This window comes from Haemaphysalis longicornis, unplaced genomic scaffold, assembly GCF_048455015.1.
Source record: "Haemaphysalis longicornis isolate Haplotype H1 unplaced genomic scaffold, Haemaphysalis longicornis Haplotype H1 scaffold_8, whole genome shotgun sequence".
NCBI classification, from domain to species: Eukaryota; Metazoa; Arthropoda; class Arachnida; order Ixodida; family Ixodidae; genus Haemaphysalis; species Haemaphysalis longicornis.
In genome coordinates, this window is record NW_027526445.1 from 58122844 (window position 1) to 58147618 (window position 24775).

The 24775-nt window shown below is 45.4% G+C and overlaps 1 protein-coding gene across 4 annotated transcripts in view; it reads left to right on the forward strand.

Moving 5' to 3' along the window:
• The window catches only part of LOC144148649 (pancreatic lipase-related protein 2-like), a 171363-nt gene that overhangs the window by 110316 nt on the left and 36272 nt on the right, over window positions 1–24775 (forward strand). For all 4 annotated transcript variants that reach the window (XM_077680163.1, XM_077680162.1, XM_077680161.1 and 1 more), the window contains one exon: window positions 19850–20161. In XM_077680163.1, the coding sequence (XP_077536289.1) occupies window positions 19850–20161 (312 nt within the window). The remainder of the gene's footprint in view (window positions 1–19849; window positions 20162–24775) is intronic.

Consider the following 24775-nt stretch of genomic DNA (forward strand, 5'->3'; position numbering starts at 1 on the left):
CAGTTGACCTACTGTGCATGCACTTATTTTTTTTCCTTGTTTCGGTCCCCGTCTTGTGAACCGGCGTTTCCTCCCCCGTCCGTTTGTTCTGTGAACTTCTTTTGTTCCCTCGTGCCCGGCGTGCTAACGGCATCGGGTCGATGCCTACCGGGAGGGGGGAGTAATGAAACATGTTTGAGTATTACGCATTGACTGGAAACTGACGTCACGCATCAGCGAACAAGTGAAAGGCAAGGAAGAAGACGACGAGTGGCACTAGAGGTAAAGAAGAGGAGGTAGACGACGTTCCAGCTCTGAGTCTACGAGCAGCGCATCATTTCTGGGCACAAGTTCGCCTTGTAAATAAACCTTTTTCCAGTCCTCATTCGTAACCATCGTTATAATATTGTGCTCAAACTCCGCACGGGTGACTTTGAACTTGTCAGGCACGAGCCGCCGTGGTCGAAAGAAAACAGGAGTGCCAGTAGTGATGATGTGAATAATTACGTCGTGACGAACAGGCTGAGTCCAGCGTGGTGGCGCTGTCGCGGTTGGCAAGTCCCGCAGCAAGGCGGAGAACGGTTCATCGGCAACTGTAGCGCAGGATGGTGCTACATTAGTGGCTGCCTCCTCTGGCACACCTTGCCCTGAGAGGAGTGTGGAAGAATCAAGCAGTCGCAGCCGCTTTGGGTCGACGAGAAGGCTATGTTTTGCGAAAACGTCGGCCCCGAGTAGGGTGGTGCAACGACGACGACGAAAACGAAAAAACCCACCGGAAAACTCGGCAGAGCCCCAGGATTACAGTGAGTGAGCGGTGATTGTAGACGGGTATGCTCGTGCCGTTCACTGCTGGTAAATGGGACATGGCACGAGAAGCGTGATCCGAGAGTGTCCCGGGCAAAACGCTAACCTAGGCACCTCCGTCCGGAGTGCGGTCGGTGAAGTTAAAAAGGCGACATTATTGAGGTGGGCCGAGATCGCTTGTCGCTGTTAGCGGTCGGCTAGGCAGTTTCCCATCCAGGTGCAGGGCAGACGGCAGTGGCGGTCGTCATAGGCGAAACGCTGGTTGTAGTTGCCAATGCCGTGGTTGGGCGAGTCACTGTGTGGCCACTCTGGGCGCCCCCGCGGCGACAATGAGCGACGATGTTGACAGGAACGTTGCGGCGATATATTGCGGCATGTTGCGGCAATGATGATCTTATAGGGACGATAGGAAAGGCTGTCAAGTCTGGATGAAGCGGACTCGTTTGGAGGAGGAGCAGGGTGCGTGGCGCAGAGAGAAGACGGAGGCTTAGCCGGTGCAACCGCGACCACTTCAAAAAAGGGGTTGGCGACCTTCATCACTTTGCTGTGTGCAGATCCATGGCTGCACCACTGGCAAGAACCATTGGACGTTGGAAAAGAGGCACTAAGAAAGAGCTCACGCAGCAGTGTGTCATCCACGGCGTGAGAATGCGTGCCAAGGAGTTGCTTCATGCGCCGTAGCAGTTGGTTCGGCCTGCGGTCGCGGAGCTCCTCGGACGAGAGAAGCTACTGGATACGCATGCCATTTCAACTCTGCAACGCTGCACAGACCTTCCAGCGTTTTATTGATGCCGTCACATAATGGTTAACGTTCGTCTGCGCCTACGTTGACGACATTCTGGTGGCCTTCACCTTCTCCAGATGTCGGGAAGACACTAAAAACGTAGAGGACGCCAGTCAAATATTCACTAATAATTTATACCCTCGTGTATTAGCAAATAAAAACGTTTTCAACGCCAGGTTAGCGTACCTAAGACGCCAACAATATGAAGCCAACATTATTTTATCTAGTGTTTTATTTAGTGGTGTTTTATCAAGTAAACCGTTTAGAAAAAAAGGCTTCTGAATGGCAAGACGCAGTGTTCCACCAACACGAGAGTCTTGAATTAGAGATGTAGAACACTGTTTCCACGAATCCGGCAGGTCCACACAACTAAACCGCAAGGAACTCGCTGTAGTTCCTTTAAGCTGTGACGTGTTGTAGCTGTGCCTAATGAATACACAATCTTTTCGCTTGACCCTTGAGTGGAATCAACCCATGATGAAAACTTGTTGGCTAGTGTCTTCTTTGTACGACCTGCTAAACCATTTTTTTAATGGCGTTGCGCCAACTGGTGAAAGGTAGAGGAACAAAACTGTATCAGGCCTTCGGGAAAATCACCGATGTTCTGGTAAATTTGGTCACTATTATTGAAGCACGAAGCACCACCCTGACAAGGACGAAGCTACGAAAGAACCTCAGCATGCTGAATGTCATCGCACCTTCTACAGTTGTAACTTCTGCTTATCGAGCAAGACTGTAAACGCACGCAATTACTTCGTAATTGCCGATTCACAACGTCAAAATAAACCTACGGGAACAATCGCGATGCGGATCAACTAAAAAAAGGAAGCAGGAAACGTGCCCGTTGAAGGTATAATGCTTGCAGGATGCTTGTATCTTTTGAATTAAAGGCAGCTTGACGAGAAATTATGAACTTCGCGAAGCCTTTCTTCCACACTATTTGCTCTTTGGTGCCAGGCCAACTCGCTAAAAAATGACGGCGGAAATAAAGTAGGGTTTCCCTGCATACCTCATATTATGCAAGTGGGCAGGAACGTAGTTACGAGGAGGTGATATCGTTCAAACCAAGGCCTGTATAAATTCTTATCGTTAAAGAAAACACCTTCGTGGAAGAAGTACAAATCGGCAGCTGAATAATCCCGCATTTACGAAAAGGCTGGTCTTTCACTCTTCCAACGAAAGGTCACCGGATTTGAAGAGGCTTACATTTTTCGAACCAAACATACAATAAATGTTTGCTAGAGAGTCAGTAAGGGTGTCACAAAATTGCCTAATGCAATCACAAGCTGTGAGACGACGACCGCTCTTCAACGTACGACAAAGTCAAATTCACGGAGCAGTTTGGTGAATATTATGAAGCGGGTGTTCGGGTAAGGGAGACCCGTGAGCCAGCACATAAAATAGTACTCATTGACAACTTGGAGAGCACTCTGGTAAATAAAATACCATAATGTGGTAATAGTAAAACATAACTGTAAGGACGTTTTTTCAGCCTCAGTATAATTGCGGTGAGTCTTAGTATGTGCCGGCTGGTGTACACAATGACACACGCAACGTTTCTATCGCTGTCTGTGAGCACTGCAACAAGTGCAATGCCACGAGCTTCGGCGTGTATATTTTAGTAGCCGTAGCGCCGAAGTGGCGAAGTACAGATGCCGTGGCAAAAAACTTAAGTTGTCCAATCGAGATTTTACATCACGTTGTCTATATACAGGAGACGTTTTGCAAGAGGTAGAGTGAACGGAAATCCGGATGGCAGAGTGACGAAATCTACGAAAGTGGGAAGAAATACAGAAAAATTTAAGCAGCTAATGCAGAGACCCTGCAAAGGGTTTTGCAGGCCTGATCCCTTTGTCGTCCGCTATGACGGCCCGCTTGTCGATAAGGTATCCCAACACAAGCCTTTCCTGCTTCTTTAAGCAACGTTTTTTTAATTTTAACCGTAAGCCGCTATTTTACAGGTATTTGAAAATGGTGGCCAGGACCAAAACCATGTTGATATAACCAGAGCCCGAATGTCAAATCATCATCAACGAAGCAAAAGCCACTCTTCCAATTCAAACGTCCATACACTGCGTAAACCCACCTTGGCTGTGAGATAGGTACAAATAAACCCCATCTACAATGGAGAGGCAATCTGCAGTAAGGAAAGCTCGTCTGCTTCTATATTGTCGGCATATATTTACCTACCGATGGCCAGATTTAGTGTTCGGTGACAGAAAAAGATGCCGAATAGAGACCACCAACCTGCTGATTCTGGGTATCAGGTATATATCACGTTTGCTGGCGATGTCGGCTTTCTATAAAATATAAAGAAGAACCATTTTTTCATGTGCAAGAACAACCATCAAAGACCACACACTTCATGCGTCTCGCAATATCCTTTCATACTAACCTTCTTTCACGCTGTCATGAATGAAGTGGTCCTCTGATGGAGCTACGTAGTAAGCGTTCTCTCTCATTTGTGGCGCTCCTACCTTCATACGATGCAACAAGTGCTGATATAGAAATTGTAGCACAAATTTAAAGATCGAAACGCGTTTGGGGACAGATTCTGCCGACAAGTGATGTTGATGTGAGCCGATACTTCCCAATCATACAAATAAGCTTGGAGTCCGAAGCACGAGGACTCCAGGCCCTACATTACTCTTCCCCGACCGCAACGAAAACGCCGTGGATGTGTTTTTTATAAAAAGCTGGAAACCACGCTGTCTCACTATACTTCGTGCAAAATAGTTCAAGGGGCAAAAAACAGCATACACATTTAATGCATACCACACAACCAGGACGCAAAACGTAATGATACTGTAAGGGGAAATTATAAATCAAGCAGTACGTTTTAAGTAATGAAACAGTTTCATAAGAAATGCGCGAAGTGCCTTCTTTTTTATTTTGATACAAGTAGGATGCGGTGAACATACAATTTTCCCGTCCAGCAAGTTATGGAAGTTCTGCAGGGGTTCTAGAAATCAATGTGCAGAATAACCTATTCAGATGAACATAGCGTGTGTGATTTAAACCTCCCCACGCACGTAGGGCGTCGCCTGTACAATATCTAAAGAGAAGTACAACTAAACGTTTTGTCCCAACGGTAAATGAACTAAGCCCTAAGTTGTCGTTAGCCTGTAGTTCACTGCTTATTACCAAAAGAGTTGTGCGCGTCTAACCTAAGCCAAAGGGACATTTTGTCATCAAACACTTCAACGTTGTCTTCTCAGAACCACGAAGGTGTTCGTATACCAAATTATGCCTTGCGACGTGACGCGTGGTATGTCCTGTGAGGGGATCCTAAGCGGCATCAATGCAAAAGGGAGCGGCTTCTAGTCTTGTAGGGAATGTTTAGGCGTCATCTAGAGAGGCTCAGTGAGAACTCGTTTTATATTGCGCTAAACGTTCATAAGGGTAAAGAAGCTGTGTGACCACCGTCGTTCGAATCTTCGTGTAGTATGCCTGGAGGAGCCGGGCGAGAGATTCTGAATTGCAATCTTGCCGAGTGGTCTTGAAACTGCATGATTAGGCTCGTGATTTCGAATAGATAGCGCAGATAGTGGTCGCATCTTGTCTTGGCGCACGCTGATTGCTTTATACAGGAGTCGGCCTGTGGTCCTTCATCATGATATTTATCATCACATCGATGCGTGTGCATGCCACGTGGTCGCGACCAGGAAGGTTTAGTGGTCTCGCTTGCGCAAATGAATATCTGTTGCTGTGAAAGATTCGAGGATTCATGGATGGTAGGAGTGAGCGGTATCCAAGCAAGGGAGACACGATAACGCCGTTGCGGGTGGCATACTCAGGTTCTGCCAAAGCTATGTGCCGGGTACCCATGTAGACAAAGCTCTCCGTGATCAACCATCTGCACTGTCTACGGCAAGTGTATTACCAGGATATCGTCTAGGCTAACCATAATAGTGGCATTTGGGAAATGTCTAAACATCGTGGGTAAGTGACAATTTTTCGTTTCAAATGTATTGCTGCGTCCGCATCTAGTATATCATTTATATGAAGAACATAAAGCCAGTGTTTGTGTATTCTTCAGGAAGATACCAGTTTTTTTTTCTCCATCGGATATAGCGGAATGTCTTATTAGGCGCAAGTTTAATATTGCCTGTGTTCAGGTCTCACCAAAATGCCAAAGTATATTAGCCGGCTGAATAAGAGAGTGTTTTGTCTGGTGTGGCTTTGTGATTGAATGTGCAGAGAAATTTCTGTTTTTCTCTACTAGTTTGTACCATGTCGTTCGTGAATTTTGGCAGCATTCGAAAAAGGTCAAAGTTGTACCAAACAAGAAGAAATCAATGGCAGCTAGCTGGGTGCACTCATCCGAGTGGATGAATTCGCACACGGGATCGCAGTGCGCGTGACCTGTTTAGAGCACCATTTTGTTGTTTTGTGACAACGTTTATTCTACATCAACTTCTGCCTTTTGACGGTCAGAAACGTTTGGACGTTCTCTGGCGTGTCCACCAGTGGTATACGGGGCTCTGAGTGAATTGGAGGTGGCAGCATTGCACAATTCAAATGAGTTCGTCTTCCTTTTTAGCTATCCTGCTGCTTCCAACAAAAGCTGTTGGGGTGGGTAGGTGAACACATAGTTAGGTAAAGGCAAGTTTTTTGGAGGAAGCACGTCACCTCGAGCTTTATCACAGTCGCTGCGAAAGAAGTTCCCTGTTTTATTTGGCCGACGGCATACGACCTAGAAGGCGTTTGTTGGCCAACTATCGCAACAGCCCAGGATACGTCTGCACACTAATGACAATAGCACAGCCGGTCAGCACAGAGCGTGTCCCTAACGACATTAATGTTGGACTTTAACTAACAACTTTAACCCCCTCCCCGCCCATTTAAATCAACTCTACTTCGTCTGCGCGTGACACTGTTACTCGTTCCATTCGCCTTGTATTGGGTAACGTAACGATGTTTGTTGATTTCGTGGTTGTATGGCCACGGGTGGGGCTTGGCTCTTTTACTGAATTAGATTTTATGTAAGTGTAAAGCTTGATGGCCACATTTTTTCTACTGCCACATATAGATGTGTGCTACGGAACTCTTTTTCACGTACCGTCTCGACGGGCAGTGAAGAATGGAGGCGGGACAGAAGAAGACCACGCCAAATTTATATAAATGACAAAAACCCTCAAAGTATACACTATCACTCAAAATCACAGAAAAAACCGAATAAGAAAACTAAAAATGTGGCAAAACCAACTACATAACTCGAATTATATTTACAATTCCGCTGCCAAACCTGCTATAAGACAAATATACCAACAATTTTTCACCCAACTTTTCTTATTCCCAAGGCCTACCTAGTCATTGTTTCCACTGTGTTGTTCTAATTGGGACATCGTAACGGGGCTTTAGGGCGAGGCTGGCGTTTGAATGTCCCGTTATACGAACCGCTGACGTTTTACCTACCTCGGAGCTTGCAGGGTGATTCCTCCGTAGACGCACAACTGAAATGCATCACCTGGTCATGATAGCGCCACCGTTGTGGGCGCTGTTAAGCCATGAGTCGACACAGCAATGACGTTCCCGACCGTGCATCGATGACCGTCGTTGCAGGGTCCGCCTAGGTGACAGAAACCAATGTTCTCGCCCCGGCTTGGGCTGTGACGTCAGCCTCGCGACAGCGTCACGCCTTGCTTTGTCCTTCCGGACATTGCCTTTTATCTCTCGCAGTTTTTTTTACTCTGCTCAGCCAGCATCTACGACTTTCTCGCTTCGCACTGTTTTCTTTTTATACGTTTGATTCTGCAGTATGGTTAGTGACATTTTCGCCCGTCTTCATATTTTTGTGTGAAAATGTGCCTCTAAACTAGAGGTTGTCTGCACTCCCTGACCACAAAATCCACAGCCAAATGACTTTTTCACATGCCCGTTTAGTCCTAAGCCCCACAGATATACTAAAGTATAACCCCACAAAATTTAGGCAAAGCTTCAGTGCCCGCCAGTGTCATTATAAATTCAGCAATACTCATTTTCTAACTTTTCTCCAGCAGGTTGTGTGCACATCGCCCACTCATCAACTAATGATCGTAAAAAACTCATACATTCTGCTTCCACATTCTATCGTCATGTTTCTTAGTGGACGTTGAAGCTTAATTGCTGCAACGCCAAAACTTCCGCTGTCTCAGAGCTTTGCATTGCTTCGGTATTGTAAAGGCTGATGGGCAGTCCGTATCAGGAATCTCCTTTGATATTGCTAAATGTGAAGTCTTGAACCAGCTTTAACAGTTTTTATAGCAAAAAAAAAGACTTCTTTCCTTCACTTTTGACAGTCCAATCTCAAAAACACCACACAAAATCCTCTTTCTGACGTCCACTACATATCACTAAGAATCCACGTCAAGTATATAAGTCGCTTATGTTACGACAAAAGATAGTGCACAAAAAATATAGCCCATTATCTTTCTTTTTTTCTTTTCGTTTTAACCTTTCACATTACATGTCATTTCCTCATTCTCTTTCAGCTGTGTTCATGGTGCAGAGATAATCACTTTCAACTTTCATCCCTTTTACAGATCTTTCGACGGAAAGAATAGTTGGTGGGAACGATTGAAGGGATGCACGATTACCGGAAGCTTTCAAAATGTTTCCGTCATAGCGTGTGTGTTAAGCCGGGGCTGCGCGAATTTTCATATTTTGGACACGAAGTGCGCCCTATAAGTTTTTGCCCTTTCCCAATCATCTTTCATAAAGGTGTAGAGCACCTTTGAACCAAACTTGATCCCCGTAAAAACAGTTGTACAGATGTATACGTTTCCTGTTTTCCCGTGAGGTGTTGGCCAATATGCGTCACACATGATGTGAAGGCAAGGGAAACCAACGTAGCTAATTTCAACGAAACGCGGGCCCCTCAAAGGGCATACTATTGCTATCGCGGGACTGTTATGGTAGCGTGACCATTTAGGTCAAACCCCCGAACGTATGCAAAACAGCCACCGTAGCCATATTCTGCGAAGCCGCTTCTGCAACGTCACAAAATAAGCATTTCACTCAGCGGCGCCTTTAAATAGTTTAAATAAATTTAAAAATACTCCCTTGCTGCATCGAACTGACACTCAGAAGCAAGGAAAGGCCTTAAAATAACAGCGCTAGTCGAAGCGTAAAAAAAACAGCCCGCTCTAATCACAAGACTAACCGGAGTAGTCAGCGGGAATAAATTAAAAAGGATATTTTATTTTGAAATGGGTCCAATATTGTTGGCAATGCTAAAGAAGTCCTTCCGCAGTATCGAACACTGAGCCATCCATGGAAACAAACTCTAAATACGTTCAGCACTACGACATGAATGCCACGGCAATACCGGGCTATGAATAGGATGACGGCCCAGGGGGAAGAAACGTAGCAACGCTGAAATGTGAATAATTTGACAGCCCCGTGGCCCAGAGAAAATTACCACCGCTTGCCCTGACCGCCCAAGCAAGGGCTCCCTATGTTTATCAATGGTTTAAACTAGGGTATTTACCCACTGTCGTGGTCCTGTTAGGACCGGGCTGCGGACCCGGCGCACCCAAGAAGAACACGGCGCCCCCAGCACAGACCTCGGCGCCAATTAGCGTTTTCGTCGGTATTCGTTCACGCAACGTTTCACTCCGCATTGAATACAACGGTTCATTAACCCTGCATGAACCGTGACCCCTTCACCTCCGAGTGATTTCAGCGGAAACAAGCAGGCATGTCTGGGCACGAGACTTCCTGAGCCGTCCCCGCCCTGGCGAGTCTGCTGAAACAGCAAAGACATCTTCGGAAAAGTGGGGCATGAAATCAGTAATCAGCAAGCATCGTGAGTCAAGCCCCCCCAGGTGCGCCTCGTACTGAGAAAAAAGGTCTTCTCGTACCGGCAGAGCCATCGCCCCCTCTACCTCGTAATCGCGCGGGCGAGGAACTAGAAGGGCTTCGCACGACGTCGGTGCCGCTTTGCGTCAGACTGTCTGTCTGTGATTGGACCCGATATTTTGGTGTTGAATTTTATAGAACTCCAGAGACTTTTGCTTGAACAAAATGCGGTGTTGCGAGCCGCCGAATGTCGCTCGCGTGTTGCTCTTTGAGTCGCTGTTAGAGTTGAAGTTGCTGTTGCTGTTTTAGCACACCATCCGAACTTGTACACTTCATGTAAATAAGTTTTTAAAGTTTTTTTTCTCCATCACCAAGCATGGGTGTCTTCATAACCGTCTCCGGTCACCAGTTATGCTACCAAGATGTAGTTCTGAACCCCGGAATCGCAACAACTGGTGAACGCGTTGGGGTCTAACCACGCAAGTCCCAGCACTGCCAAGGTTTCCGGACGTTATAGAGCACTGGGTTTCCTAACTTTCGCGCACCACTGGCAAAACGTCGCCTTTGTTAGCGGAGCGCAGCGTCAACAATTTTTCGGCTTTGAGTAGCATTGGAAAGGCGAGGAAGTTGTCTACAAACAATTTTAGCAGCCGTTTTGGAATGCTGAGATCCAAACGTCACATGTTTTATAACTTTACCCTTGAGCAGGGCTGTGGCTCTCTCTTCCATCACCCTAACTGCAGCGGTAGTAAGCAGTAAGGCGGCTTCTCAGCATATTCCTCAGACCCCGCGCATAACAACGAAAACCGACCAACGCTGCCAAATATCACTGAGGGCGTGCGCGAGAGGGTTGTGCTGAAGAAACTGCCCTTGGTCCCTGGCTGTTTTGTCTGACTCCCTGTACCAAACAATTGCAGTTACGGAGTGCTGCCTGCTCGGCAAGTAACCATCATTACCGAAACCTACGGGGATACACTAAAATGGTTCAACCACACAACGAAGTGTTTTCGCTACATCGAAAGTTGTACTCCTTCATAGAAGGGGCTGATCAGCTAGGAGTAGTAGTTGCTCACCACATCTCATTACTGACCAACTCAACTCTCGGCCCGCAGTTCCAAACAACTGTATATCACCTGTCCACGGCGGCGGTCAGAACAGCAATACAGCAGAGGGTGCTTAGAAGCTCTGAGTACGGACAGGCCGCCTTTGGATAACGCTGCTGACGTTCAACACGCGCACCTTGTCTAGTAAGGGAAGCTTAGCTGCACTACTAGAGAACCTATCGCAAATTATGTGGGATACTTTTGGGCTAAACAAAGCTAGTGTTACAGGAGGAGGCATCATGAAGCCCAAAAGGGGCATTTTGTGCGATACCCAAAACGATACGGCGTGGGATTTTTAATCACCCGAGAAACAGCAGCAAATGTGGAAGAGTTTATCAGTGTTTGCGAGACAGTAGCAGGTGCTGTCATAAAGCTAGAGAAGCCATACAGTTAACCCTTAAACGCCCGCAGGGAAGCTAATTCCCACTTCATTCAAATTCCTGCATAGCCCACTGGGTTGCATTTTGCCTTATTGCTCATTGCCTAATAAGTAGTGTTTCTGGAAGAATTCACTCGTTTTTCTTCAATAGAAACTTTACGGGCCTTCAAGGGTTAAACATAGCGAAGACCTATCCGTAACATCCAGCTATGATAACGAAATCGTAGACAGTTTCCATGAGGACGTCGAATCAGCAATGGAGAAGACAAGAACATAGCTGATTATTTTTATGGAAGACTTTAAGGCAAAGCAGTTCGGTAACGCACAACTTGGAGAAAGTCCACCGGTAAAAAGAGAAAACAGCAAATACCTGGAAACAAAGAAACGCCACAAGGAGTCAGTCAGAGCCAGATCGGAGGAATGTAACATAACTTTTAAAAACGAAATCGCGGTACTGACCGAGCCGTCGGAGGTCAGTGTAGACAAGATAAATGACCAACTATCATCGGCACTCGGTCAAATAGCAGCGTCTGCCGGAGAAACGGCATATAGGTAACAAACTAGAAAATAACTAAGAAAGTGAAAGAAGTATTAGCCGAATGTAAGAACATAAAGGTGCAAGTAAGGTGGATAGAATTGAATTAGGCGGGCATTTGAAAAGGATAAACAGAGGAAAAAGATGTGTCCTTCGTACATATAACACGGCAGTGATCGAGGAAACACTGCATAGGGGTTAGAATAAAAGTAACTAAGATAAATCTAGCCACAAGCAAAGACAGCATGTACAGGAGAACATGTAGCAGATAATAAAGGTAGAAGACGATTTTACATCACACTGTATGCCAGCGCCGTCAGACCGGAGGAAAATACTGAGAGGGCAAGCTGTACTTGGGATGTACCTATAATAACTGCAGATGAAGTTGTAAAGGCTCACAAAGGCATGAAAATAGAAAACGCTGCTGGTAACGATGGCATAACCATGTATGTCTAGAAGCACGAGGGAGATATTTGCTGGAAAAGGAAGCTCTAACATTTGCGGAAAGGTTAAAACACGAGATCTGCCCACAGCATCGAAAAAAGCCAATATTATTTTATTCATCAGAAGGCATATAACAATGACCAAAAGAATTAAACTAAGTAGCCTACTCTAAGTTGTTTAGAAGCTGTTTACTAAAGTTATTGTTAGCCGCATATGTGACAGCTTCGGTTGCCAAAAACCCAGACAGCAATCTGGGTTTAAGAAAAGCCACTTAACCATAGAATAAATCCATGCGTCAGTCAAGTGATAGAAATATACGCAGACTAATATAAACCCTTTTACTTATGTTTTATTAGTTGAAAAGTACGCGTTTGATGCCGTACTAAGCACAGCTGTGGGTTAAGCCCAAAAATACCAAAAAATACAGGAAACCTATATAAGACTTCTGGAAGGCATATACAAGGAATGAAGAGGACTAATAATGCTTCACAACCAAAGTGGTGAATTTAGGAACGTAAAGAGATTAAAAAAGGGAGATACCATCTCGTCAACACCATTTAAAGCAGGTCTGGTGGGGTATTTAGAAAGCTTACCTTGGAAAACATAGGGTTAAGGGTAAAAGGGGAATACTTGAGCGATTTTAAGACATAGGCTTCCGGAGTGAGGCTGCAGAAGACATGCAAACAATGGTTTACGAATTAAAATCAGATAGCGAGGCCGCGGGAATAAAGTATGTATGAATAAATGTAATGTAATGAGGAGAAGCATTGCAAACACGTTCCCTTAGGTTTAGAAAATGAAATGTTAGAAGGAGTAAAATAGTATATCTACCTCGGAGAGATGGTTCTTGCTGACCACAACCACGAGAGAGAAATTCCGCGCAGAATAGGTATGGCTTGGGAACCACTCGGCAAATTCTGCCAAAATCCGGAAGAGTTCTCTACCTATGCCACTCAAAAGGAAAGAATGCAACCAGTGCATACCGCGCGTAGCTGACGTACGATGCTGAAACGGGGCAGCTTCATAAAGAGCTAAACACAAAATGTTACTCGGGTGAACAGTCCATTAAAGGAATAATGTTAGGACTAACAGATAGGGACAAAAAAACGAGCTACCTGGTTAAGAGAATAAACGAGAATACAAGATATTATAGTACAGATAAAGAAAAAGAAATCGAATTTAATTTCCTAGCCAGTGAGACGAACCAACAACCGGTGGACAATTAGGATAACCAAGTGGATGCCAAGAGATGGCGTTAGAAGAAAGTTAAGGCCATTACTCTGATGGACAGACAAAATTTGGAAATTCGGTTGGAAACTTTGGAGTTCACAAGCGCTGGACATGAGAGTTTGGCATTCAATGGGAGAGGCCTTCGACCTGAGAGCCGAGTCGGCTAACGATTATGATGAAGCATATAATCACATACGTAGCAATTTCCTAATTCTCTTCAAATCCGTGTTCAATGTGCTGAGATCATCACTTTTACTTTTATCTCCTTGCCGTTCTTTCCTACGAAATAGTCTTTTCTTCATCATCACAAACTCCTCCATTCCCCCATGACTTTTTCCGTGTGTTTTTACCCAAAAAACCGTGTTGTCAACAAGCTTTGTATCTTTTTATCATTTTCTGAATAGTGAGGACATGCACTACTTGTCAGGGCAGTTCGCAGTTTTTCTTTTTTTACTGCGTCATATTTAATCTTGCTTTCGTTTGTACCTGGCTTTTAAGTGGGTTCTTTACCTCTAGCATGTCTTTTTTTACAAGAACCTCTCGGTTGCATTTCCACATCTTTCATCCCTACGTCACCTGTTTGGCTATTTTCCTTTTCCCAGGCACACATCTAGTTCTGAAAACACAACTTTTCAAAACTGTATTTATTATTTTTGTTGATTAGGCTACATCTACAATACCAAGGCCCTTTTTTCAATAAACTCATCTACCGCAGCTTTACTGTCATCAAGATCGACTATTCCACCCACAGGCAATCTATTTCCTAACACTTGCTTGTGTTTGGTTACCTTTTTTCCCAATCCTAAACGAGTGCGCGCTCATGTAAAGACAAAGTTGAGGTATTGCGCAAATGCCAAATTCCCCTCTTTAGATATGCTCCTAATTTCAACCTCTTCATTAATACCGTCGGCTGTGGGTAGAGCACGTCGTTTATCATCGCGTGACGCTCACTCTACATCAACGCCGATACATGTTCGAGCAAGCTGTTGCATTTGTTTACTTCATCTCCTTTCATGAATCGCATTGCGCGAGTTCTTAGTTTGCACATTTTTCTTCAGATGTGAGCGGTGGCCCGTTTTCTCCAGCACGTGGGGTGGAATGAACTCGCATAACAGCCACTTTTCTTTTCGCCTCCTTCAGCTCTGCCCCTATCTGAGGCCTGTGCTTTCCACACAAGCCCAGCGCCAGTTGTATTTATTTCGCACACGCTTCATCTTAAGACCTATTTATCTCGCTCGTACACACCAACTACATAACCCCTCTGAGGCCTAATTGGGTCGCCTACGTTAAGGTTTCTAGAATCTCCATTTTTGCAACATGACAACAGGACTGACAAAGCCAGATAAAAAAGTCTTCCCTGAGTTGGGCCAATTCTGACATTTAATGTTCCAAACTCCTGGCAGGGTCGCCAGATATTGTGGCGCACCATGTAGGCGGGCATAAAAATTGACGCGGAGACATGCAAAGCGAAATACAAATTTAGAAGAAAGACAGAAACTCTCAACGTAAGCATGATAATTAAAATCACATAGAAAAACAACCTAATAAGCAAACTAAAAAAAAGTAACAAATCCAAATACAAAACCGCAATTATTAATTGCGGATTCACTACTAAAGGAAGCATAAAACAAATGTCCCCACAATGCGCTAACCTAACTATTCCTATTCCCAAAGCCTACCTAGTCATCGGTGGAGCTGCATTGTTGTGCAGAGCCATCGTGATGAGACTTTAGCGAGAGGTTATCTTGTCGATGTCCGGATTAGACAAACCGCTGACGGAGTACTTTTGTGAGGTCGGAGCGTGCTGGATTATTTCACCATAGCTGTACAATAGGGAAGGCAACGCCTGGTCCCGGTAGAGTCGTCGTTGAAGGGGATGTTGAACAGTAGGTCCACGTCTTAAAGAAAAGTTCCCCCCAAAATAAAAACAAAATAAATAAAAACGGGAACAACCGGTACCAGCTTTGCTATAACAGGTTAAGGCACAATAGAAAAATAAATGAAAAGGAAGCCTAGAGTCCAAATGGTTTTGGAAGAAAAGCCAATATATTAAAAAAGAGAGGTTCTTCCTTCGGTCGCCAGAGAACAACACCGCACAAAACCCACACATTTGTTCATCCAAAATATAGGAAAGACGCGTCTGGCAGAGTGCAGCGCCAAGAAAAATCCCGCCACCTTCCCCCTGAAACCATCATCACTGTCCAGACCACCCCCCCCCCCCCCCACCACACCTCGGCTCCACCACAAAACTCCCCAAAACCACCACAGACGCCACGGCACCGCCCTCCCCACCCAAGCAACAACCTTGCAAATCCCCACAACACCCCTATCAGCTGTCCAAATTACAAGCCCACGACACACACCCCCTCCTCCAGCCGAGGCCCGCGCCAAGGTCACCATCAGCACCACGTCCCTGCACACAGTCCAGCTCAAAAGGCAGTTCACTACATCACCGTCGAACGGACCCCCCGCCAGTTCCACCTCGACCCTCCACACTGATCCGAGAAGGGAACACCTGTCCAAAGAACACGAGGTTCATAAATCATCCCAACACGCGGTTCGTCTTGTCACCCAGTCCAAAGCGTACAATGGCGCCCCAACAATGTTCGCCACCATTGTCCAAGACCACTGCTTGCAGTCTCCACCCGGCTACAACCTACTGCAGCAACTGGTGCAATATTACATTCCGCATGCTAAAAGTTCCCAACACCACAAAGTCCCCACACAAGGTCCCAATCCCCATGCAATTCACTGCATCACCGTACAACAGGCCCCGAAGGTCCACCTCTTCCTCCATCAACTGTCCAGAGCATACAGCCGGTCCGAGAAACACCATGTCCTTAAACCATAGCAATGCGCCGTTCGTCCAGCAACCGCGGCCGAGCGTCCATTGCCGCCCTCACACAGTTCGTTGCGATTGTCCAAGGGCACAGCTTCCGGTGTCAACTAAGCCCAAACTACCACAGCCACCGACTCTCGCTACTCTTCAAGATCCATCCGCATGGTCCCCCCCGCGGCACTCCAATTGAGCAAGCAAAGTACTTCTAGAGGAAGGCAGTACGTTGTCGACACCCCTCACAGGACACGTATGAACCCTCTTCTCTGCCTGCAAAAACATACAGACAAGGAGAACATGAAAACCTTCTCTGCACCACCTCACCCTAAACGTTTTCATCTGCAGATGTTCGAAACCTTCTTGGTACCATTCCAAAGGTTCACCAGTACAACGTCCAATTCAGATCCATTCACTGTCCTATATGTCAGCGATAGTTTGTCCTGCACGAGCCAAATATTATCAGAGACCGCAAGAAAGGCGTAATTTTACGAGATTTACTAATATGGGTTGGAAAAAAAAATCACCGCCTTTATGATGTCAGCCTGTACCCAGATACTCTCGTACACCACATAAGGGCTGCAATGCACGCGAATCCTCTCAGCCTACTCAACCTCTACGACTAAAGAGGAAAGCATTCCTCAGACTGCAGGTTGGACCACGAACTTAGCCGTCCTCGTGAGGAGCGTACCATCCTAGCGGCACACGCCCGGAGCATATCACCTCAAAGAACACCGGCACGCCGTTCGATAGATCGTGGAAGCATCCGGATCAGGGGAACCAGACCCTTTATCACAAAACGAGGAGACGCCTAAACGACGAAAAAAGAGCAAAATCGACTAGGAACAAAAAAAACCACAAAGCGAAAAAAAGTGACATGAGAAATGAAGGCACCCTCAGACAGACTCGAATACGCTCGTCCGCTCGCCCGTCCTCCGCGCGAGGTGCATCGAATTTGGAGGGGACAGCGCTGAAAGCGCCAAGAATCAAAGGGCGCCTGCAGTTCCGCTGCCTTGATGCTAAACGGACCGTAAGAAACATTTTTGCACAAGTGAAATGCCGGTAAGTGCAATTGACTAGTCGTAAGCGCCCTGCAGATTGGTGGGATGCCTGTCAATGCATTGAGGACTTCAGTACTTACGGTTTGAACCGCTCCCGTCAACGCGAACATGGGAAGGCATAAGTGATCACCGGCTCCCTGAGCTTAAATAAAGCGGTCGAAGGCTGGAAGGTGAGAGTTGGTAGCGCATATTCAATAATTTGGTTAATATAGGAACAATTGCCTCAATTCTCGCTTTGAGATAATTTAGATGAGGCATGCACGTGAACCAGGGATATAACAGAACACCAAGAATTCTCATTTCTTTTACTCATGTGACACTGGTTCCAGCCAATATAACCTTTGAAAAACGGGACGCCATTCTGACTTTACCAATGGGAAACACCATGTACGAGCACTTCGTTGGGTTTCGAAGGACTTTCACCCAGTCCGCCCACTCCAATATTCTCGCCAATGGAAGCTCTGCCAGAGTCTCTAGTTCCCTCCTCTTGCTCCCGAAACCAAAAAAGGTGTCGGCGTGGGCCTGCACGTGCACTCCCGACGGTAGCAACGTGTCAAGTAGGCCATTTAAAACGATGTTCCAAAAAAGCAGGCTCACGCGGGAGCCCTGTGGACTACCAATTGATTGTTCCACTGAAACCTCCCCTCCTCTCGACCTAAACGCCACTGTTCGCTTACTTAAAAAAGAACGTAAAAGCCGGAACAGGTCGGTCGGGCAAGAGTGCTGCCTGAGAAAATTTAGTACAGGTGGGTGCTACACCGAGTCAAACGTAGATGGAAAATTCATTGAAATTGGGTCAGAATAAAGGGAATTTTCACGGCCAGCTTGCAGAATCTCTCGTAACTAAAACAGAGCCAATTTCATATTTTTGTTATGAGTAAATCCGATTTGTGACGAATGATGCAGCTTTTGTTTGACCATAAAAAAATAGATACGAGAGAAGAGTTTTTCAAGCAATTTTCGAAATACTGATAACATACAAATCGGGCGGTAGGAGGTTGCAGCTTCGGAAGGGGGGCCGGGTTTCAGAAGGAATACTACTCTTCCTCTCCTCCAGGCGGAAGAAAAATGCCTTAATCACATTGACGTATTGAACAGAAAGAGGAAAATCTGAGGGTGAGCCTCCTAAAATGCCAGCATGATCTGTAGCGGCAAGTCATCCAGCCCGAAAGCAGAAGGGACACGAATGCTTCGCACGGGCGCTCGGACATCTACAGAAGTAAACAGCCTGTCCGAGATTCCTGCAACATAGGGCGCCTCCGCCAACCGATGCTATACGCAATCCAACGGGCACTATCGAAGCATCGTCGGCATTATTTTTTGTGCTTCTAAAAGAACCTGAGCTGACAGCAGTTGTCATGTAGTCAGTGAGCCGCCAGGTTTCGGCAGAGGCGGGAGTCTAATGGGAGCTCGAAATTTGACAAAAGACGAATTAAACGGGTCGCCAAACAGGAACCTTTCGTAATTTTCAAAGCAAAACCGCCGCATCGATGAATATTCTGCTTTTGCTATTGCACACTTATATTTTGGAGAGGCAAATAATACATATCTTTACACGCAAATCGTTCGAGGGAATCTCGAGTTTGCTGGAACCTGTGGCCGCAAGGACCTCACCCAGGACCGTTCTCGGGGTACTTGCGCAGACCACCGCGGATTGGCCTGCGGGTACACCTTGACTGTCTGAACATTGGCGGCCTTTATTGAATTGAAGATGTCAAAATGATCTACAAACAAATCAAGCGAATCAGGATCGTGTAGCTCGCGCTCGCCCCCTTGACTGAACCATCTCTCGCTAGCTAATGAACGCACTACCCCACTCAGACCAGCCAGCGTCAAGCGCTTGCAGGTAGGGAGCCAATGCGAACAAATAGACCAGAATGTTGTAACCTGCCATAAAAATGTAAAAATAAAAGATATGTAACGAAATGGCAGAATCGCAGTTTTATGGTCGAAGTCTTTATAATCACGTGCACTGTACACAAAAACTGAACTTTTTCGCACTTTCGCCTCAGTCAAAACATTCAGGGCGAGAAAGAAGTCACACGTCAGTTGAATGCATGTAGAAAAATCTAAAGGTAGGCTGAAAATGGGCAATGCAAGCAAAGACAATTTTACAAATGAAAGGTTTCTGTGGTTTCAACTAGTGTTGTCCCTGTATTGTGTAAAGCTCTAAATTGCTAGAAACTTTGCTACAAACAAAACAAACAAAAATTACCTCGAGTACTTCGTCCTATATTGTCCAAATTTTCTCCATGAGATTTTCTTCCAGCAAAAGTGCGAAGAGTAGCATTGCAATGTTTTATGAACGTGAGATATCTTGATGAGCTGAATGAAACTAAAGGAATACTTCCAATTTCTTAGATTTTTCGGAGTGAAACGGTGCTATAAAAACAGACGTACCCTGCGTACACTTTGCTTATATAATTTAGAGATAATTATTTGGACAATCTAGATTGTCACAAACAATTCGTTTTTATAAGATATTGCCAATCTACGCGGGCACATACTTTTCGAAATGAATCGCAACAACTCACGTAGTAGAAGGTAACGTCTCCGAATTTGAAAAGTGAAAAAAAAAATATTTGGGTCACAGAACGTAAAAATAATAAGGGTAGCGTCCTGGGAACGTTGGTACTGCATTGTTAAATAAAATTATTGCGCTAAAAAGGGAGACATGGACGGAGTGAGGGCAGACACACACGGCGGCCGTTCTAGGATAAAGGATTTGTCATTCCACCTTCTGTCTAGTGGTATGACACACATGGCGCCGTGTGTGTCTGTCCTCACTCCGTCCGTGTCCCCTTTTTAGGGCAATCATTTTATTTACCGCTGACATAAATTAACTCAGCAAAAACGAATACCATTTCAAGGGTATTCAGGTACATAAGTAACGTTCATTCCGTTTTTGCTTCCAGGTTTCAAAGGTTGTGATCAATGGAAACGACACCTGCTATACCAACATTGGTTGTTTCAGAAAGAAAGAAAACATGAGTCTTCCTTATGGCGGGCCGGCGTCTCCCGAGGAAGTGGGCACTGTTTTCTATTTTTTCCATAACAGCTCTCGCAACGGCACGCGTCTAGTAGTGCGTAGGAACTGGACGCTTGATAACTGGAAACTAGAAGAAATGGATGACCCTGCCAAACCTCTAATGATTGTTACACATGGCTTTACTGGAGACCTATATACACCATGGCTTCTTCCTCTTGTAGATGCTCTTTTACTTAATGTAAGTAACCAAACAACGGTGTAAGCAATTATGGTGTGCATTTCTTATTTTTAGCCTAAGTCAGGAAGGAAGATTTTGTTAATAGTTGTGATTTTGAGGGTTAGTGCTAATTCTTTAGAGCAATATATTTAGTGTACCCACTAAGGCCTTTTAAGTTATACACATTTCATAGAGCAACTTCACACACCAAGCGAATACTTAGCATTGCTGCTATTGGGGACTTCTTCCTTTTGTATGTAATTCGCTTCTCTATTGGTTATTGTGCAGTGGAGGTGTACGGTTAATCCGATCGATAAACTTTGAAGTAAAACGTTTATCGTTTCACATTCATATAACTCACATTCATATAAATGAAGTGTATAAGTTTTAGGGTAACCAATTCTTTAGGGCTTTACATCGTACGTTAGGGCTACAAACAAGCTCCAAGGTTTTAAATCTACAGCTTGTACTATTTTGAAAAAAATCCACTTCGTCTACCCAGCCTGCCTCGCCAGAGAGCACCGGTGCGTATCAATACATTACACGGCAAAACGTCAGGCGTTAGCTTCGGTTCTACGACAACCCGCCGCGGTTTCTCAGTGGCATAAGGCGTTGCGCTGCTGAGCACGAGGTCGCGGCTTCGATTCCCGGCCGCGGCGGCCGCTTTACTGATGGAGGCGAAAAGCAAAAACGCCCGTGTGCTCGAGATTTCGGCGCACGTTAAAGATCCCCAGGTGGTCAAAATTAATCCGGAGCCCTCCACTACGGCGCGCCTCATCGCCTGCGTTGCGTCGGCGCGTTAAACACCACAATCAATCAATCAATCAATCAATCAATCAATCAATCAATCAATCAATCAATCGGTTCTACGACAAGTACCAAAAAATCGCCACTCTAAATTGACACACAACCACGCAGTTCCACATGAAAAAGAGCGGTATTGCACAACTCATGAAAATTGCTGTAGCTTATCTCTTGTTAAAACTAGTTGATAGGGAGAGCTTCAATGCCCTGGCAAGGCCACTTGCCGATGTGCGGTTTTGCAGTTATATACTGGCATGTTTGAAAAGAATACAAAACATATTCATAACCTTTACTCGACTCACGGCATGTTTTAAGCCTCGCCGCTGTACGAGCGACGTCTTCCTCCGTCGTGCACACGTCTGCGCCGCACGGCCTCTGCGCCGAATAGCGCGCGCCAGAAAGGAAGGCCTGCTGGCGTTCAGTAAAACGTGTTGCTGTGCGAGTTGGATCATGTTAAAGAATGAAGATTTAGCGTAGCGAAACACATGATCGGTAAAAATAACGGGACGGGCGCTAACTCACAACTAGATTTTTATTGAAAAGACGGCATGCATATATACAATCAGCGAAAGACATGGTTGGTAAAAAGGACGGCATGGGCGCTAACTCGCAACTAGATTTTTATTCAAAAAACGGCATGCATATAAACAATCAGTGTAATGACACACTTTGTCCTGAAAAACTAACAGGCATCAGGTGAGGGCACACATCAATACACATCAAGCAAGTGATCAATGAATGCACACTCTTTTGCGTAGATTACCAGCGATAGCACACTAGCGCAGCTATCTCCTTTTCGCTTGATGTAGAAGGTTTCCGCTACTTTACGTGCCGTGACGTCCAGACTTCGTTTAAAAATGATTGTTTTGTCCAATTCGGTTACACAGTGACGTTCTTTGCAGTGGGACAGCAAGTGTAATCCAGTCCTATTTTTAAATGCGAATCCATTGCTTAGTCGAGCCATGTCAGGCGCCGTGCGGCGTCCACGCGCCCGCAGGTGTTATCTCTGCGCTCTCACCCCCCCTCCCATAGCAACAGCTGCGAGCACGCGCGCTCCTCCTCTCCCCTAGCAACCGAAGCAGGTGGTGCGGGCGGATCAGCGGCGAGTGAGTGGAGAGGAGGAGCGCGCTCGGGCGTGTGAGGGTGCTCCCATCGCGGGAGCTCGCCGGAGCTCCCGCGTGTGTGGGAGAGTGTAGGCGAGGGTAGGCGCGGTGCTTCGGTGCATCTCTTCTCGCCGCTCGCCCCACTCTCCCACGCCCGCATGCTTCTCAAAGACCCTTTGACTGTGCACTTTACCGACCACAAGGCAGTGATCGTGGCCGTCAAGTACAACGACAACACAAACAGGTGTTAAATAAATGGTTACGCTACAAATCACCGTCTCCTCATTAATTATAAATTCCGCGCACTCTCGCGCAAAAGAAATGCATTTGCATTTCCTCACGATTCCCTTCGGGGAGGTGAGGTGACTTTTTTATGGACAGGGCGTGCTCTCGTAGTAGATCATTCAGGCATCGACAAGTTTGGTCCATGTATATATTGCCACAATCCAACAGTATCTGATGCACAGCACTTTCAATGCAGTTTAAAAAAGGTAGAATATTGGATAAAACTAGCGGGACATTAGGCAAAGACAAATGCAGTGGAACACAAATTGTAGTAACATGCCTTTGACAGAGCATAAATTTTATTAAAGTGGCCCGCATCGTCTTATCTTTCTTCCCCTTTTACTAAGGGCCGTGGATGTACACCCAATTTCCCTGCCACTGGTATTTTATGTAGGCACCGTGAACAGGCGTCCCGCAAAATTAAGAAGCGATCCACATAGCAGAAAGAGTAGACAAGTGTGTCAGCCAATCAAGCGTGTGTCTTCAACCGCAAAAATATTCCATATCTGCGTGGCTTTTGACTGTAGTGATGTCTGTCTAGTTGCCTTATCACCGTGGTATTTTTAATCTTGTTTTGCTCATCCGCAGTGTATTTGTTGTTTTGTGTTAATGGTTCACATTCACCTTCTTGATATTAAACTTAACTTTTTTGACCAGCTGCTGTCCTTGGGTTTGACATCCTTTGTCTTTGTTTAAGTTCGCGCTGTTTTCATCCAAGAATAAGCTTATCTCCCACTTCCACCTGTCTATCCCCGCAATCAGGCCGCTGCTCCAGGCCGGGCTCTCGAGGAAAAGGATGCGTTTTCACCTCCAGCTCTCGTGGTCGAATCGGCTCACCCCAGGCATAGCGGAAGAGATAGCGTTGTGTAGCTTTCGCTACAAAAATCAATATATGTGCGGCCGCAGCGTGAGCATGTCTAAGACGGGGCCGAGGTATTCTGGGAGCGATATAAAAATTGGTAACTTGGCGGTTACGTTTTGCCATGCCACATGTAACGTGGCCAGTAGGGTGAATATGTATCTCGAACTACACCGACAAGGCTATGCGAAGGATACGGCACCTTACAAATGTACTATTGTTATGTACCTTACTAATGTATGTTACTTATATATGTTACTTATGTATGTTACTTATGTACATGTTCACGTTGTAAGGACTCAATGCTAAACAGTGGGCGAAGATCTTGCCCCCTTTTACAATTTTAAGTGGCTGTTGTTATTCTAACAAAATGATCCATAAAGAAATGATCGCCGCAGCAATTTTGCGTTATTCCGAAATTCTATATTATATGCTGCACAGCTCGTAAATATAAACAAAGCTCGCTCAAAAAGAAACGAACAAAAAATAATTATTCAAATACACTGTAGGAACCGAACTCAAGAATTTGTGTTTTCGCAGAACTTACACTAGTTCGGTTGCCTAGAAAAGTCCTACACATGCAGAGAAGATATCGCATACGCTAAATGTTGGGGTGAAGAAACTTTAAACGCGCAAACGGGTTTTTTGTTATAATTAGCGCCACCAAACTTCACAATGTAGCATGAAATATTCAAAACGCTTCCCCGTAACTCGCGCTCACGGTTTTAAGCGGTTCTACAACTTTATTCATGGGGCTTTTACCTTAGTCTGGATATTTTGTACTTGTTTACAGCTGGTTTTTAGTCGCTAATCATACTGCGTAAACTGGGATATTGAGTATTCTGAAGCCATTATTTTTGCTCAAATGAGGGTAGATTCAGATGGCGATCACACTACTAGATCGCGAGAAATACACGCATTTGTTCGGACGTTCAAGAAAAGATTTGCGCTCCAGAAAATGAACTCGTTTTGAAAATTATATTGGTCTGAAAAGATGAAAATCCCTTGTACGTATGAACACCTGAATAACAGTATGTTTTCATGCCGTTAAGTATTGACCGACTTTGAGCATATTGCGCTCCGCAAACATTTGTTTTGCGTCTATGTTAGTTCCTTCCTTCCATGTTTTTCGTTGTTTTATGGAAGCTTTGCCCCAAAAGGCCAAACTGGCATCTGCGTTGCTTTTATTTGTGTGCGCGCAAGTTCCTACCTTTGATCATTTGTGTGGCCTTTACCCTTGAAATTTGTTTTCTTTTCTATTTCCCCGTGACTCTGTATATTTCCGCAAAGTAGTTCCTGATAACTATAACGAAACATTCGGTTTGCATTATGACCTTGATGGTTTTGGCTGCACTGGTCGAATGGTTTTCTGGAACTGACACTAACATAACCGAACGAATGCGTATTCTTTGAGCGGAGACTAATCCCTCGACGTTTCATTTGACGAATTCTGCGTATAGATTAGTTGTTTTCTACGAATACGCTGTGATTTTTATTACTATGTTCCTATCCTCGAACCTCCATATTGCGGATAAATATGCCTACCTATTGGCTGTGTTTTTTGTCCTGATCTTTTTGCTACGC